Source organism: Misgurnus anguillicaudatus, chromosome 4 (genome assembly GCF_027580225.2).
Source record: "Misgurnus anguillicaudatus chromosome 4, ASM2758022v2, whole genome shotgun sequence".
NCBI lineage: Eukaryota > Metazoa > Chordata > Actinopteri > Cypriniformes > Cobitidae > Misgurnus > Misgurnus anguillicaudatus.
This window is the reverse complement of record NC_073340.2, coordinates 5,709,442-5,727,986: the sequence shown is the minus strand read 5'-3', so window position 1 is coordinate 5,727,986 and position 18,545 is coordinate 5,709,442. Positions and strand designations below refer to the sequence as shown.

General features: G+C 35.4%; 2 protein-coding genes and 1 long non-coding RNA gene across 3 annotated transcripts in view; 1 reads left to right on the top strand and 2 right to left on the bottom strand.

Annotated features, from left to right (window-relative positions):
* LOC141363678 (uncharacterized) overlaps positions 1–18,545 on the bottom strand; it is a 416,667-nt gene that overhangs the window by 109,603 nt on the left and 288,519 nt on the right. The window lies entirely within an intron of this gene.
* LOC129421586 (somatostatin receptor type 2) lies at positions 105–3,892 on the bottom strand. The gene has a single exon (XM_055177225.2). The coding sequence runs from the start codon at positions 3,346–3,348 to the stop codon at positions 2,296–2,298; it is 1,053 nt and encodes a 350-aa protein (XP_055033200.2). The 5' UTR covers positions 3,349–3,892; the 3' UTR covers positions 105–2,295.
* The window catches only part of LOC129420278 (zinc transporter ZIP11), a 199,763-nt gene continuing 190,194 nt past the window's right edge, over positions 8,977–18,545 (top strand). The window contains exons 1-3 of the mRNA XM_073866580.1: positions 8,977–9,066; positions 9,712–9,826; positions 15,975–16,013. Of these exons, the coding sequence (XP_073722681.1) occupies positions 9,719–9,826; positions 15,975–16,013 (147 nt within the window). The 5' untranslated portion in view covers positions 8,977–9,066; positions 9,712–9,718. The remainder of the gene's footprint in view (positions 9,067–9,711; positions 9,827–15,974; positions 16,014–18,545) is intronic.

The window sequence follows — 18,545 nt, the reverse complement described above, 5'->3', positions numbered from 1 at the left end:
AGACTACCTTTCCTAAACAAGAATTGTTGTCCTATATCTCATCCGGTAGAGTTTTGTGTTGTTTAGATTAAATGTGCTTTAAATTAAAGTATCGGACAAATGTAAAATGTATAGATGCACTTTTTAATATTTATGAACAATGATAATTTACATATATTTGGCTTCATCATGTATAAAGTAATATAAACTATGTTCTTGGATGATAATTCAAATCCTATACATGCAATATAGTAAAACATAGGCACAAATATACAGCCATTAAAAAGCTAACAATCATCATACTGTGATACATTAAAACAAAACAGCCTGATCTCACAGGAATTCGTACATATTTTAAGAGTTGGCTGATTTGTATGAATTTGTACAAAGGAATTTGTACATATTTAAGGAGTTAGCTAATTTGCATAAATTCATATGAAGTGAATCGTACAGCCTGACTTCACCGAAATTTGTACGTATTTAAGGAGTTGGCTAATTTGCATAAATTCGTATGAAGTGAATCGTACAAAACAGCCGGATCTCACAGAAATTCATACAGATTTTAAAATTGGCTAATTTGCATAAATTGGTATAAAGTGAATCGTACAAAACAGCCTGACTTCACCGAAATTTGTACGTATTTAAGGAGTTGGCTTATTTGTATGAATTTGTATAAAGTGAATCGTACAAAACAGCCTGATCTTACAGGAATGTGTACGTATTTAAGGAGTTGGAAAATTTGCATAAATTCGTTTAAAGTGAATCGAGCAAAACAGCCTGATCTGACAGAAATTCGTACAGATTTTTACAACTGGCTAATTTGCATAAATTCGTATATAGTAAATCGTACAAAACAGCCTGATCTCACCGAAATTTGTACGTATTTAAGGAGTTGGCTTATTTGTATGAATTAGTATAAAGTGAATCAACAGCCTGATCTCACAGAAATTTGTACAGATTTTTAAAATTGGCTAATTTGCATAAATTCGTATAAAGTAAATCGTACAAAACAGCCTGATCTCACCGAAATTTGTACGTATTTAAGGAGTTGGCTTATTTGTATGAATTTGTATAAAGTGAATCGTACAAAACAGCCTGATCTTACAGGAATGTGTACGTATTTAAGGAGTTGGAAAATTTGCATAAATTCATTTAAAGTGAATCGAACAAAACAGCCTGATCTCACAGAAATTCGTACAGATTTTTACAATTGGCTAATTTGCATAAATTCGTATATAGTAAATCGTACAAAACAGCCTGATCTCACAGAAATTTGTACGTATTTAAGGAGTTGGCTTATTTGTATGAATTAGTATAAAGTGAATCAACAGCCTGATCTTACAGAAATTTGTACAGATGTTAAAATTGGTTAATTTGCATAAATTCGTATAAAGTAAATCGTACAAAACAGCCTGATCTCACCGAAATTTGTACGTATTTAAGGAGTTCGCTAATTTGCATAACTTCGTATGAAGTGAATCGTACAAAACAGCCTGATCTCACAGAAATTCGTACAGATTTTTAAAATTGGCTAATTTGCATCAATTCGTATAAAGTAAATCGTACAAAACAGCCTGATCTCACCGAAATTTGTACGTATTTAAGGAGTTGGCTTATTTGTATGAATTAGTATAAAGTGAATCGAACAAAACGACTGGTCGTACAAAATAATTAGAATTAGGCATCTCCTAAAATATGTACGAATTGCCATAAGATTGTATTGAACAAAAGTAAGCATTCATTTATAATCAAAGTATTTTGTAAAATAATTTCTTTTGATCTGGAAAATATGATGCACAATTTTCACCAAAATATTTCCATAACAAATGGCAATAAAATGTCATTAAAAATATAATACCCTGTTCTCAGTAAATTGGCTATTAACATGTAATTCATCAACTGCTCGGCCAAGATTTACAATCACATTCTTAAGTCATTTGGCCACAGTCACACGAGAATCCCATCTCACATAATTCAGGCCAAGCTGGATGCCATGACAACGGTGACATCATCCAAAAATCCACAATCAATTGGAAAGCACTTGTTGGGGTGGGCAGAAATTGCATAATCGCTCTACAGAGTCCATCTATTGCATGGAGACACAGAGTAAACTCTCTGTGTCTACAGTAAGTGTCATGTTATCACGTTCCACTTACCCCCATATCAATGCTACAGTCCTTCTTCTATATTGTTTAATAGCAAAAGTGGCACAAAAGTCAGCACTAAATGTTAAAGCAGGGATTGTCTGTCTACAATATTGCTACACAAGCACTGATATTTAAAGCAATATATTGATTGGTGACAACAAACGCCATCCTAAGCTAACACGTTCATATCTGGTATGTTAGTGTCACGCAGGACGTAACCTTCGGTGTCTCTATCGCACTGCGTAAGGGAGCTTTTGTGGGGGCACAGCAGGGCGTGGAAATGTCTTCGGAAAGTTTCCGACAGACACGCGTACAGTATGGGATTGGCACAGCTCCACGAGTAGGACAGGAGCACCACGAACTCAAAGCCGCGGGTGAAGTTGAGTAGAAAGTCTATTTGGTGCAGAGAGCAAAAGTTGAAGACGTAGAACGGCAGCCAGCAGATGCCAAATACCACAACAACTGCCACCACCATCTTGGTTACCTGTTTCTCCAGCCTGTGGCTTTCCAGAGATGAAGAAGCGCCATCCTGTCGCCGATTGGCATTTCTTAGAGTCACCACTAGTGCGGTGTAAAACACAATCATTACGGTGAATGGCAGAGCAAAACCCAGTATGAACGTATAGATGAGAAAACTCAACCACCAGGTGTCCGAGGCCACCTGAGGGTCTATGGTGCACAGACCGTAGTGGGCCGAAAAGTGAATAGCCATTGGAATGACAGGAAAAAGGGAAATAAACCACATCAGAGCAGCAATGATTTTTGCCCGCTGCGGTGTCCGCCAGTGAGCGAAGCGCAGCGGATCGACCAGGGCCATGTAGCGGTCCACGCTCATTACGGTCAGGCAGAATATGCTGGTAAATTGGTTGATGCCACCCAGAACCATAACCAGTTTACAGACCACGTCTCCAAAGATCCACTGGTCCTGGAAATTTTGGATAGCAATGAATGGAAGTCCTACCATGAAGAGGCCATCAGCCAAAGCCAGGTTGAAAATGTAGACGGTGGTGGCAGATGACATTTTGTCCAGCTTCAGGATTGTGACGATGACCAAAGAGTTCCCGCCCAATCCCACAATGCATACTGCCAGGTAGAGGACAGCCATGGTGACACTGAAGGCATCAAAATCCTTGTTAATAAAGACGTTGTTTATTGAAGCACTGTCCAGATCCAGAACGGATACATTGTCATGAAATATTCCTAAAGGCATTGGTGTTTCCATTTCTGGTTTGCAGTTTAAACAGAAAAAATATAGAAAACAATGCAAAGTCCAAGAGACGAAGTTGCTGAGAAAATAGTCCTTACTTCAAGATTACATCCTTAAGTTTCTTTCTTCCCGTGTCAATAAAGCTGAGTATTGGGCATCAAAGAAAAGCATACTTTACCCAAAAACTTCTACTCTCTCTGGCACTCAAAGGGCATGTAAGGTTTTTGCAGAGAGATCAATGTGAAAGAAAAACCCAAACTGCAAAGCATTCCCTCAGAGAAATCTAGTGGGTCTAAGACCCTCCTGGTGAGGTCTTATATATCCCCCCAACAGCGCCCGGAGTGTGAGAGTGTGCGTGTGTGCGTCCAAGTGTGTGTGGAAAGTTATTCGTTGACAGCCTTTCCCCGTCTGCCCTGTTTATGTGATAAGCTGTGCCGACTCGTTCCAATCCGCTGTCATGAGGTTTCTAAGGTGCCATCTGTTACAATACTCTTGTTTTTATAACTAAATGCACTTTTCATTCTTTCACACTCCCTTAATCTCTCCCTCGCATTTTCCTCCCTCACTTCACCCCTTTGTTTCCTCTCTCTTCTTGCAGTTCAGTGGGGGGTCAATCCGAGCTGATCAACCCCCAACTTCCCTCCAGGCCACCCACTTTCCAGATACATCCCCACGGATGAGTGATGAACCCCTCGGCTTGTTTTAATACATTGCATTTTCACCCCCCTTATGTTTATATTACATGCTGATTGTCTTTGTGTGTTGGTCAGTGATTCATTCGTCATTGGATGGAGGCTGCGCAAGGCCTTGGTGGGTGAAAACCTTTGCAGATAAAAGAGAAAGTAATGAGTGATCACCTAAGTCCTGTTCCTCCTCAGATACGCATAGTTGGAATACCGCAATTCTCACACCAAACTTCCCATGAGATGCCAGAAACAGTAACTGCGGGAGGCGATCATTGGCTAAAGAATTATATACGCTCACCTCATTGACACTGATGGAGAAATGCTGTTATGCAATTTGTAAATTGTTTTGGAAATCAGCTTACTCCCATTTCCGCGAAATCATTGCCGATTCGTACAGTTTTTAGAGCATTCCACTGGCGTGCTACTGTAAACTTGGAATTGGCTTTGTTGTTTGAGCATATAATAGAAATGGTCCCGAATGACTTTGGCTTACAGACAGGTATCCAGTTTTCACCAATAAATCTGCATTGCCAGTGTTTGGTTTCACTGTTTTTTGGCTTGAGTTTTCTCTTTTAACTTGGAGAAAAACAGATTAATGTGCAAGTAGAAACATAAACTGAAGGACAATGCAGCACACATAAAACAACATAAAACACCCAATGGGGTTCAAAACTCTGAGACCACTTTGAATATCTGGGAATTTTGCGAAAGTTTGTGAAAAAGAAAGTTTTAAATAAAATGATGTCAAATGTAGAAATTTTTAGATACAGCATTATTTTATTCTTCTTTTGTGGGTCATGAATGCGATGTACGTAAATTAGTGATGTTAAAATGTTAAATCATTGCTACATGGATGTTTGTGGCTCGAATGTCATCTTTAATGCAAAAGAGGAACATACCATATTATATGCTTTATATAATATAATATAATATAATATAATATAATATAATATAATATAATATAATATAATATAATATAATATAATATAATATAATATAATATAATATAATATATAAAACAATACAGGCTGCATGGGGGGGGGGCAGAGTGGCCCTGCCCACCCAATCAGTGTCTTGGCCCACCCTGGCCCCACATCACATAACAGCCAATCTTTTGGCCAAAAATCTGTAATGTTATACTATATTAACAGATAGAGAATAATTCTTAAGAAAAACAGCATTTCAGATAAAAATTAAATTTTTTAGTTTGTAACAAGTTTTTTATGTGATGTAAATAGTTATTTTTAAAGAACTGCTCCTTTTTAACAAAACATTACAATAATAAACCCAATTCTTACAGATCATGCTTCACTTAAGTAACAGGTTTGTTTTAGTTGATGTAAATAGTTATTTTAAAAGAACTGCCAAATCTACTTAATTGATACAATATCTGTTACAAATGCAAAAAATACAAATGCAAAAAGAGAGAATAAAACTAAAAATAAACATGTTAACAATTTATATATAATGGTTTACATATATATCATATATACACACTCACCTGAAGGATTATTAGGAACACCATACTAATGAGAACTGCCTTAATTCTACGTGGCATTGATTCAACAAGGTGCTGAAAGCATTCTTTAGAAATGTTGGCCCATATTGATAGGATAGCATCATGCAGTTGATGGAGATTTGTGGGATGCACATCCAGGCCATGAAGCTCCCGTTCCACCACATCCCAAAGATGCTCTATTGGGTTGAGATCTGGTGACTGTGGGGACCATTTTAGTACAGTGAACTCATTGTCATGTTCAAGAAACCAATTTGAAATGATACGAGCTTTGTGACATTTTGCATTATCCTGCTGGAAGTAGCCAGAAGAGGATGAGTACATGGTGGTCATAAAGGGATGGACATGGTCAGAAACAATGCTCAGGTAGGCCGTGACATTTAAACGATGCCCAATTGGCACTAAACACCTAAAGTGTGCAAGAAAACATCCCCCACACCATTACACCACCACCACCAGCCTGCACAGTTATAACAAAGCATGATGGATTCATGTTCTCATTCTGTTTATGCCAAATTCTGACTCTATCATCTGAATGTCTCAACAGAAGTCGAGACTGATCAGACCAGGCAACATTTTTCCAGTCTTCAACTGTCCAATTTTGGTGAGCTCGTGCAAATTGTAGCCTCTTTTTCCTATTTCTAGTGGAGATGAGTGGTACATGGTGGGGTCTTCTGCTGTTGTAGCTAATCCGGCTCAAGGTTGTGCGTGTTGTGGCTTCACAAATGCTTTGCTGCATACCTCGGTTGTAACGAGTGATTATTTCAGTTAAAGTTGCTCTTCCATCAGCTTGAATCAGTCGGCTCATTCTCCTCTGACCTCTAGCATCAACAAGGTATTTTTGCCCACAGGACTGACACATACTGGATGTTTTTCATTTTACACACAATTTTTGTAAACCCTAGAAATGGTTGTGTGTGAAAATCCCAGGAACTGAGCAGATTGTGAAATACTCAGACCAGCCCGTCTGGCACAAACAACCATGCTCCGCTCAAAATTTCTTAAATCACCTTTCTTTTACATTCTGACATTCAGTTTGGAGTTCAGGAGATTGTCTTGACCAGGACACACCCCTAACTGCATTGAAGCAACTGCCATGTGATTGGTTGTTTAGATAATTGCATTAATGAGAAATTTAACAGGTTTTCCTAATAATCCTTTAGGTGAGTGTATATATATTATTAAATTAAGTTATTAAGTTATTAAATAGTTCCAAAATATGTACAAAAAATATTAAAAATGAAAATAAAAAAATCACAAACACAACAATAACAAAGAACCCTAACAATTGTCTTAAATATATGATATTCAAACTAAAGACATATGAGATTAAAGCATTAAAGAACTCTCCCCCCAATCCAACCCACCTGGAATATCACTTGGCCCACCTTTCATCCCATATCTGGAGCCGGGTATAATACAATACAATACAATACAATACAATATAAAAATAATTTGTTGGGGGAAATATATTATAAATGCAAAAGTATAATAAAAGTATTTTAAACAAGTGCTGTCAGACCTTTCATATTTTTAAAAGTGTTTACTCAGATTATAATTACAGGCCTTTTACAATATATGCATGATGCTGGAGTACACTTATTATTTTAATTTAGAAGTTTATATACTGATAATATTAATAAACTCGTGAAATATCAAAATAATTACCAGTATCTTAGTGTATCATAAAGAAAGCTTCACTCTTAGAACGAATGTGTTAAAAACACCACATAAGTGTTGATTCAGAATCCACCCATCTCTCTGTTATTATTGAAATAACACATTTTGTTTTACTTTTAACACAACTTGTGTTATATTTTAATGTGTTATAAATATTATGTGTTAAAAGCTTAACGCACAAAGATGTGTAAATCCTTTAAAGAGTGTTCTTTGTATGTTAAAAATATGTTTAAAGATACCCGAATAAGTGATGGATCTTGGTTCCTTTATCAGTCCCAGAGTTTTCTCCAGTATAGTTTTACTTCAGTAGCCTAAAACAATCCAAATGATCTATGAATAGTTCGTCTTCATAAGACAAATGACAGAAAAATGAAAAACTATTTTAAACATCTTACTGTATGCAGACAGAGACAAGTGATTTATGTAAGCTGTCAGGCCTAATTGGAAGCATTAATTTTTTCTATAGTTAAAAAAGAAATATGATACTGTAGATGGGGAAACTTGTCAGGGTTTATCAAGCTACATTAAGCAGATCTGAATATTTCAGTCTGTGTTTCTAAAACTATAATGATTCTGTTGTTATGTCATTATTATCCAGCATATGCAGAATAACAGGTGAGTAACTGTGAACGGTGGTGTTTAAAGAGGGCTAAATCTGCTAATGTTGATAAACGTAACTTTTAAGTTGTTGTAACAATATGGCTCCTTACATCCAACAAGCTGATTTTGGGGTCAGGTATCTGTTTAAACAGCAAGCTAACTTGCAATTCTTTTACTCATTATTTAATAGATTATAAAAGCAAAGAGCACAACTGAACCCTTATTATTTCATGATTAAGACCCTCTCATCAATTTCATGATTTCATTACTTTATCAACATGTGAAACTAATCTGTTAAAACATCATTGTTTTACATTCCAAACAATAAAACGACTATAATCACTAATCAAACAAAACACTGTGTATAATTCGTTGAACATATTGTTCAATATATATCACGGATACGAAAAAATAATGAATTAATAAAAAATAACTGCCACGAGATCATCATAAAAATATATCCACACAAAGGTCTAGTGCGTTTGGCTTTTCTGTTTTTCAAAACAGTAATTAATTTAATATATCATCAAATGTCATTTATTTGTTATTTTTATTCTTTTATTGCCAGTGTTTCAATATACAAAGCTGTACACAATTTGAAATTGCAATTATTAAAATAATGAGAAAAATAAAGAAAATGAAAAAGTAAAGGGTACACCGGGATTTTTTACAAAAACAATTGAGGATGGAGCACAGTTTTAATATCTTAATAGCTTTAGTACCTTTGGAAGATGAAAGATCTTTGATGTATAGTCGAATTTCCTTTTCAAAAATAATAAATAAAGTTTTTTTAATAAGATAATTTATTGTGATAAATATGAGACTTAGAAAGTAACAGTAGAAGATTAATTATATAATATTAATTTTCTCTTGTTTTGTTTGTTATTGTAAATAGCCTATATTTACAAAAAAATGTATAATCACATTCCCCAAAAATATGAAGTGCTGTTTCATTATTTGGGGGCACTACAAAAAGAGCAGCTTGTGTCTATATCCACTTTAAATCTTTTTAAGATTATTTTGGCTGGATAAATGTAACAATTAACTTCCCTCACCTTATTAGTTATTAAATATTTAATATCGTAAAACGTCATGTGAAGATTAGTGGTAGTGTGGCTGACGTGCATATAAAAAAGAGGCAAACAACTAGCCAATAGGAGCTCGAGGAAGGCGGGACTTACGCGTAACTGAGACACGTGTACACACAGTCAAGCAGGAAGTGAACGTGTTTAGCTGGTGCCAAGTAAACAGTAAGTACTATGAATTAATAAATGCTGTATGTCGAATTGGAAATGAATGAAAGCAAGCACCAAATTCTTGAAAATCATCTAAATTCGTTTATCTAAGCTCTTATTTTACGTTTTCGAAGCGTTGAAATTCAGCAGAAGTTAGCAGGCAAACTTAGTAGTAGTAGTAGTAGTGGTCTGTCTGTCGTTGCATGATAAATAACAATATCACATTAACTTGACATATCACGCGGAGAACAGCTGTGTAGTAAAAGAAAGTTGCTATAAAAAGAAACTATCTGGGTAACTAAATACTTTAATTCATTCATAGAATTTGCATTGATGTTGCACTAAATGATTAGTTGATTTGTTCATTATTACAAACTAAACCAAATATGTTGTACGTGTTCTGGTGTATGGCAGCACCGGAATTATTATTGCAATATCGCTGTATTAATATTTTTGGGCAATATTGCTCTGTTACTGGTACGTTTATATGAAGTGGATGTCAGTAATGTGTAATCAAGCAAAGCCTTTTTAAAGACATGCTTATTTTACTCACAGCTCCAGTCCACTGTTTGCAAATCCTAGATAAATAAGGATGCGGATCACACCCTTCAGTGTGATGTATAAATATATTCTTCATCCTAGTGTTCTGTCATTCACACAGCAGCACCATGCTTCTAGGTTACAGTCCTGTGGTTCAGGCCCTGTTTGGGACCCTCTTCACCTGGGGTCTCACTGCAGCTGGAGCTGCTCTGGTCTTCATCTTCTCAAGTAAACAGGTGAGCAAATTAACATAATCTCTTTGGAAGGTCAGGGCGATATACCTAGAAAATGTTTTATAGCAATATCTTTCCAAAGTGTAACCATGATTAATACACATCCTGAAATTTTGGCATTTGCTTTTGAATAATAAGAACAGTGATTTTTCCCCCCGAATTAAAAAAGCACTTTTAAAAAGGTTTTACTACAGTATTGTGACCACCACTTACTACTTTATGTAAATTAACACATGTAAACCTGAGTTGAAATGTTTTTGGCTTTGCTTCCATTCTTTGTGTTTTTGCACACCTTGGAAATATTATTTGTGTATATTTTGTTTAGTAAAACACAATTTCAGATTGTGTATTTTTTAAGGATGCTTGACACCTGTGTCACTAGCTATTGTCATTTTAATAAAGATTTTTATATCATCAGCAAAATTTAGATCAGGGGTCTCCAAATGTTTAGATAAAACAATCTGGAGGGCTACTTTTTTGATATAGTCTACTTAAAACTTTTTTGTTTTACTTGTTGATTTGATTTGATTTTACTTGTTGATGGATGATTCTCACAAAATCCAGATTTAGAAGGTGTCCAGCATCAGAATTTTTACAAAGCCAATTTTTCTTGCACATATAAGATTAAGGTCTGATCTTACTATAACCATTACTTTTAGAGGTTTAAAAAACATTTCCTATAGAATTATTTACATTTTTTTAGATTATCATTATCAAAAATTATCATTACCGCAACATGATATTACATTAAATATATTCACTAACAAACTCATGTTTCGGTAATGAGAACTAAAAAGTTGTCTAGGTACTATGACAAACAAAATTTCAACTTTATCTGGAAAGAAAATATAAAAAACGCTTACCTGGTAGCCATCTTGAGTGTCCCAGTCAATTATGTCCCATCCAACAATTTTTTTGAGGGCTTTAACAATGATTGAAAATTGTTGTGGAGCATGAGAAAATGGACACATTTATATTCCTTATTATTGTCTCTACATTTACCAATGATCACCAAATAGCACATGTTTCTTTACTGTAAATGTTTATAGTATAACATGCACTGAAGCTTTTTATTTTTTTTTATTTTTTACTTATAAATATTTCCATGTCAAAGAACCCAAATAAAGTCATGGACACGTTGCGGTAATAAAAATTTCCCCCTAAATGTGGAAAAACCACTAAATTGGTTTGTATGATGTCATTTGAAATCATGTGCAAAATAGTACATGTAGAGATGTTTGTAAATGTATGCTTCTTATTTTGATAGCATTTACTTTTCTTATCAAAATGTTAACTAATTTAGTCTAATTTTGTGAGAATCACTCTGCTAAGTTTTATCATTGTTTAAAATGTTAACATACACAACAGAAGCTAAGCTAATATAAAATATGTAATAGATAAATATTTAATTTGAGGCTATACATAGAATGTGTTTTGGCAGGCAACTCACAGACTTCGTGTGGGCAACCTGGTGCCCATGGGCACCATGTTTGAGACCACTGATTTAGATAATATCTCTATTGTTTTATCACCTAGGCCTAGCTTTAATCATTTAATGTTACATACATCTATTACATTTATGCAATTGGCAAACTTTTATCCAAAGGGACTTACAGTGCATGCAGTATGCATGTTCTTTGGGGATCGAACTGATGATTTTTGTGCTGCTTACTGAAAGCTCTACAATCTGAGCTACAGGAACACTATCATGTAGTTTTAATAGCCAGATTTTGTAATATCACTTGTCAAAAAGAATTAATGTCTCATGATTGTCTATAATATTGACATTTAATTTTGATTTAATTGTTTACAGGAGAAGTGCACATTAATAAACATTTCTGTAAATGAGTTAACAAAAATTAAAAATTTTCATATTTAAAGCCATTAAAAGAATGTTTAAAGAGCACCTATTTCATTGCTAAAACAACATTACGTTGTGTATTTGGTATAATACAATGTGTTTGCGTGGTTTATGGTTAAAAACACATTATTTTTCACATACCGTAAATTTTTGTAGCTCCAGATTTCACTCCCTTCCTGAAACGCACAGATTTGAAAAGCTCTGTGTCCCTGATTGGCCTGCTAATCTGTACATTGTGATTGGCCTGAATATCTCTGACATCAGCCGGAAATGTGACGCCCCTTACCATGTTTAAAAGATTCGGTTTGCAAACAGGAGTTAACTTACAGGCTGTGAGTCCGAAGCGGGAAAAATTATGATATGTCGATCTTGTCCACATCACCAATCCCAGGAAGTAAACCTTTGCCTACAAGGCATAAAAAAAATAAGTTTGGTTCTGGTTGGTTGTCAGTTTAGGTGATGGGTCGGTAGGGATTTTATTTTATTTTTATTTTTTTTCAGTGGCAGCAAGGGATAGGTAGGAAATTGTTACATTTTTAAATTGAATAGGGGATATATGAGGTGACTTTGGCTATATTGCGTGTTTGTCTCACGCAGCGCAGCACGTCTCCACGGATTATCTTTTTTGTCATAATCAGGATTTGACATTAACTTTTTTGCTCACCAGCCAAAGTGGCTAGTTTTTCAAAGTTACTAGCCACTCAGCATTTTCACCGGCCAAATTTTTGTTGCTGGTAAAATCAATTTTATATGATTAAACTTGACTTTGACATCCTAAAATGACTTTAATTCGAGCAAATTTACTTGCTAAATTAGATGCAGACTGAATTTCAAATGCAGTCTGACTACCCAAATTAAGACAACATTTATTAGCTGGTATATAGCTGGTATATCAGTATAGATCATATCATATATTTAGGTGCATGAAAAACATGCTAGTAAGTAAGGCATAAATAGATTAACTTTGAATGAATATATTAAAAGTAGAGCAGGGGTGTAGAAGAAACACTAATTCTAAACTGAAAAGATAAACACAAAAACCATCGACAACCACTTTAAATATTTATTAACAACAGCAGTAAATACTGTCAAGATATGTACATTAATTTTACTGTCAGCTAGTTTATGCATTTGTATTTTATAAGCTTGATCATGGTTACTGATAAAAGTGATTTAAGACTTTTTAATGACAAATGTTGAGAGGGCATTATTGTAACATTAAAATGATGCACAAACCTCTCAGCTGGCGGGTTTTCTTTGATTTCGTGTGCATTCAGATACGCTGAATTTCTCTTCGCTCTTGCCCTGAGACTGTGCATGCAATTTATATCTCTTCAATCACTTCGATGCAATTGTTTTATCTTTCCCGAAGTGTGTATGCGCTCAGACTGCGTCCTCTTCTGCATTCGCAAATCCATCAGCTCTTGCGCGCTCTCTGGAAGGTGACGCTTTGGTCCGCAACTCCCCGCTGATCGCGTGCGCGTCTCTCAACAAACGGTCTCTTTGCGTTGCGCTGGGTGCAGAGTGCTCATGGAAGTTGTCGCATTGCGTATTGTTTATCATTTCGCATAACTTTTAAGAAAACTACAATTAAAAAATTATATTCAACCTGGCAAAGTGGCTAGTGGGTTTGGCTGTCTTACCCGCCACGGCCGAAATCTACCCGCATTTGGCGGGTGTTAATGTCAAGCCCTGGTCATAATACCATAAATTCAAATATTATAATTCACTTTCTGACCGCAAAAATGAGCCTTGGTTTGTCCTCTCTAGAAGAGAAAAGCCCACTTGCATATCGTTGTTCAGCTCGTCTTTTTTGGTCTGTAAGTTACAACTTTCGGCGGGCGCAAAAGATTACGTTGCTGTGCACGAAAAAGCATCTCGAATGCACACTAAAAGTTACCAGTGCCTTTGTAAGTGACAACAACGATGTGTGAACGATTGTGTTAACGACCGTATAGCTGCCTTGTTTTTAGCATTGCTAGAGGACGTTGCATCGCGTACTTTACAAAAACGGTGCTGTACTAAAAGGTAAATTATAGTTCGCCTCAAAGTTTTTGTGTATTTATTTAATGTGTATTATTTCTTCCCCAAGCTCATAAAATAAATTTGGGTCGCACATAAATTGCCAGGGTCGGTCGGAAACCGGAACCAAACAAATTTTTTTCTTATGCCCAATCCGTGTGTTTGTTGTAGTCCAAGAAAAGAGATTTACGTTGGAGATGATAACTCGCGTCATCGTTAACATTGGGCTTTGTACCTTTTGCATATCGTTAACTTGTACTAACACACATTTACACACCAAAGGAAATGTAAAATCGTGAATCGGACAATAGGTGCTCTTTAATAGTCAACCTAAAAGCAAAACATAACAAGGCCTAACCCAAAGATTTTATTTATACTAGCCCTGTTGGGCCAGTGGTTCAGGTTTTCACTTGCCCTGCCAAAATGTTCACTGGCCCCACCCAAAAAAAATCTGTGTCTAAATTCTAAATTTTCTCAAATCTCTCCTCAGGGTCAATAGTTTCAGGTATATCAGGATTAACTGTGCACAGAAATGGAAAACTCCTATCAAAGGAATCTTGTTGTAAGGAAGATAATGAACCAATCTTAAAGAGCCAGTATGATGCAAATTTTAATGGTCCTATCACTGTTTATAAGTCCCGGACAACAGGTTTAAATGCATGCAAGGTCAAAAAACACTGCAATTTTTTCAAAATATAAATTTAAAATTACCTCTTTTCTCAGTGATTCCCAAACGATTCGTATGAAGCCGTTCAACGACTCAGTCTGCCTAAACCCCACCTTTCAGTAGCCTACTCTGCTCTGATTGGTCAACACAATGTAATAATCATACTTACAGGTTGTGGTTAGGAGACGCATGTTGTTCCAAATAAAGTGGGTACTGAACCATCTTTCATTTCCAAATGTTTAGGAAATTCCTCTGTGAAAAAGTAATTTTAACCACTGATTCTTCATATATCTTCATCCCTTGGTAGTGAAACAACACAAACTAAAAACACAGCATGATATGATGTTTACACACTAACTAGCTGTGGGCAGGTCATAGTTTTCGTTTCTCCCGCGGGCAAGGCTGTAGGCAGAGATTATTATGCAAAGTGTTCGTATTACGTGAATAAAGACAGGCAGAAGATTCAATCCCTATAACGACTCGTTTTAACGATTCAGAGTCGACTCCTTACTTTAGAAGCCAATAACTTTATTAATCGTGCACTTTTTGGTTCAACTACTTTGCACATTGTTTACATTGATGGACAGCTACATGACACACTGCAATACAGGTCAGTTTCAATGTTGGATCTGTGTGGCTCTTTAATAAAACGGTATTATTAATATGTTGAATTGATATGTCTCTCGATGCGCTTCAAATTCTCTTCATTCATACATCTGGCCATTTAAGTTCAGTGGACCAGATAAAGGGTTAGCGGCAACTCTATAACTAAAACAGCATCCACTGACATTTTGTATAAATTGAAGTTTGAGTATTACAGTTTTGTTATTTCGAGTGATGTTAACTCTCCCTTATGTAGTTGCAAACTAAATAAATTTCTTTGTGTTGTGGAGATATGTTGAAAAGTGCACTGACCACTACTGTCCATTTAATAAAAGTGAATGATGACTGGTGCGGTTCCAAAATTTTATAAATAGCACTTCTTAAAAGTGATCAAGGGGTGTTCTGAACTCATACAATAACTTTGTTTGAAAAGCAGAAATGTATTTCTAAGCCGTCCCATCTGCCATGTGGAGATCATTTCAATATGTGAAAATGTCAATATATTGAAGTGTTGGGTGAAAAGGTGTCACATTTAAATCAATACGGGCAGTGAAATGCTAGAATATCAGTAAAATATAACTTAAAGACTTGAAATAAAGTGTAAAAGAAATGAGGTCTTCTTTCATGTTACTTTTGGTAGTTTGCATTTTTAGGTATCTGTCTGTATCTGTATATTGAAAACAGTGTTCAGGATATTATATATATATATATATATATATATATATATATATATATATATATATATATATATATATATATATATATATATATATATATATATATATATATATATATATATATATATATATATATATATATATATATATATATATATATATATATATATATATATATATATATATATATATATATATATATATATAATCAACGTCTTTGTTCCACTTAAGACAGAAAGCCGTACATGTTTGTATTAAAATAAAACTCTGCAAGCTGATTTTTTTGTCTTTTCTTTTTCTCCCATCTTCTGTTCTTCACAGAGACGGATCCTGGATGGAAGCTTGGGATTTGCAGCAGGGGTAAGAGAGCTCGTATTTTACTTTCATCTTCACATGTCCATCATTTCTTACATCCATCACCTTTGCACAGCGAATTCTTTTTGCTTTTCTGCATCATATTACTCTCTCTCACCCTTGCTTATTTCACAATATCCAAGATCTTAGAAATTCAGTGTGAAAAACCGACAGGACCACCTGATAGGCTTTGTTGTTACAGTATGTATTTATATGCAGCTGTCTTTAATTAAAGGAAACTCAACAGGCAATTGTCAAGAAGTCTTAGAAAAGAATAGACATTATGTATCTGATACAGAGTTAATTATACTTTCTCATTATTCTTTTCCTGAATATCTGAATGCAACATCAGGTTCGCTAAACTCTAATCAAATATTCAGAAGCAACAATTCACCTTTTGTGTTTGCCTGAAGGGGCGTAAAAAATATTGTGTTGGACTGAAAAGGGGAAAATTGCAATTTCCATAACATTAAAAATGCATGCTGTGTAAATTGAAAATCACACCAGATTAATGATGAGTATACATTTTATATGTTCCTCCATATTACAAACATTGAGTCTTAACAAATCTACACATGACATTAGTAGTTTGATACTCAATCTTTAGTTTCTAATGCTTTGTGTACACCTAAAGACTTTGAAAAGATTTAGAAAAGACTTTATAAGATTATCAGCTCACATCTAAAGACTTGGGTTCACAGTTTTTAGTCTCAGACTAAAGATTTTACAAACACTGAATCTTGTAGTGACACTATTTACAAGACTACAACAAGATTATTTTAGCTTTTTATCATCATGCTCAGCAGTGATTTAACAAAAATGTATGCGCGTGTTCATTGTGCTTTCACACCAGCTGCGTTTGCAGCGCATACTGTGCAGTTTACAGTTTTTCTCAGTCGCTTTGGTACATTTCTCAGATCAGAATTGAAATTCTCAAAACTACTTGTTCATTTCTCACATCATTGTGTCACTTGTGCACATCAAAAAAGCAGTTTCTTATTTCTTTGAACAAGTTACACTGAAGTCTTCCTATACCTCCTGACCCAGCAAGCGTGTTTGGCTAACAAGGCCAAATTTGGGCTGCCAGTGAAAGTCTAATATTATTAGATATTAGTTATATTGACAACGTGACTAAACAATAAAGTCTTATCCATACACAATGACACATTGACTTGTCATTCTGATGGCAAAGACATGTTCATTGACACAGATATTTGAGAGATGAATTTTGAGTAAGAGAGTGGCTTTTGCAGGTTATTCATGGTGTTTTGCTACTTGTCCGAATTGTTTTGAGAAATGCACTTACTGTTTTGCAAATTGTGAGTATGATTGGAGAAATGTACCAAAGCGACATACTGTAATAACAGTATAAAAATCTCAAGTTCACATTACTTTATTTTATATGCATTAATGAGCAAAACCTCTTCAAGACGGTTTTTGACGGTCAGTGTAATTTATATAACTGTGATTTGTTTAACCCACATTGTTTTCGTGATGTTCTGGTTCGTGTAATGACAGATATATACACAATACACAATTATAGACATAAAAAGCCCTTGGCGCATTATTAAATCTGTTTCTCTTAGGTTTTAAGATAAAATAAAAAAACACTCAGTGATTGACAGCATGAAGCAATCGATCGTGTTTCCCGTCAACAGTTTAAGCATAAGATTTAGATGTATAGATGTACGTTATCTGTTTCTCTGAACAGTATTAAGCTATATGAGGACTCATTTGCTGGGCAGAGAGTGAATGACAGCGCAGACTTCTGGTGTTTTTAAATATTTCATTGCTTTCTTTTAAATTGCTCAAAATCATGACTGTTTGAAACACACATTTATGACATTTATGGCGTCACATGTATGACCGCACGCGTGCGGTGTACGTGCTTGTGCTTTAACTTGTTAACATGAGCGCCGAAAAAAACACGCGCCACTTACGCGTTGCTCACGCTTGCGGTGTGAAGAATGTAAGCACATACCAGAAAACATTAGCACGTTATGCCATTCAATAGAGTGGTAGAGTTAGCATGTTAACACACACAGGCAATATCGCTCCACTTCTTTTCTTTTTCCACTCTGTCGTGGTATGAATGGCACTTTACATCAAAAAGACACGGCTGCTCTGCCCACCGCTCATCAATGCGCTCCTCTTTATCCACGGTCCATTTTCGCCTACTTCGCGCTCGTTGTGTTTCCACGTCCGTCGACATGTTTCTTTGTTGTGACTGATGGCTTCCTGTTTCCGGAGAACGAATTTATTGGTTGTTGATTGTTTTACGTCATGAGACTACGCTGGGACTTGCGATAATATCAAACATGTTTGATATGAAAGACTAAAGAAAGACTGGCATAAATCGGGTCGCTGACTGCAGATTATCACCTCACAGTTAACGATCGAGACGACGGGAGCGCGCAGAGACTCCAGTTAGATTCCTAAAGACTGCCGGTCTTTAGTCTGGGACTGTGAAAATCCTTTGGTGTACGCTAGGCATAAGTCTTGTGTAGTCAAACCTTTGGCTAATGGTTTATGGTCTGT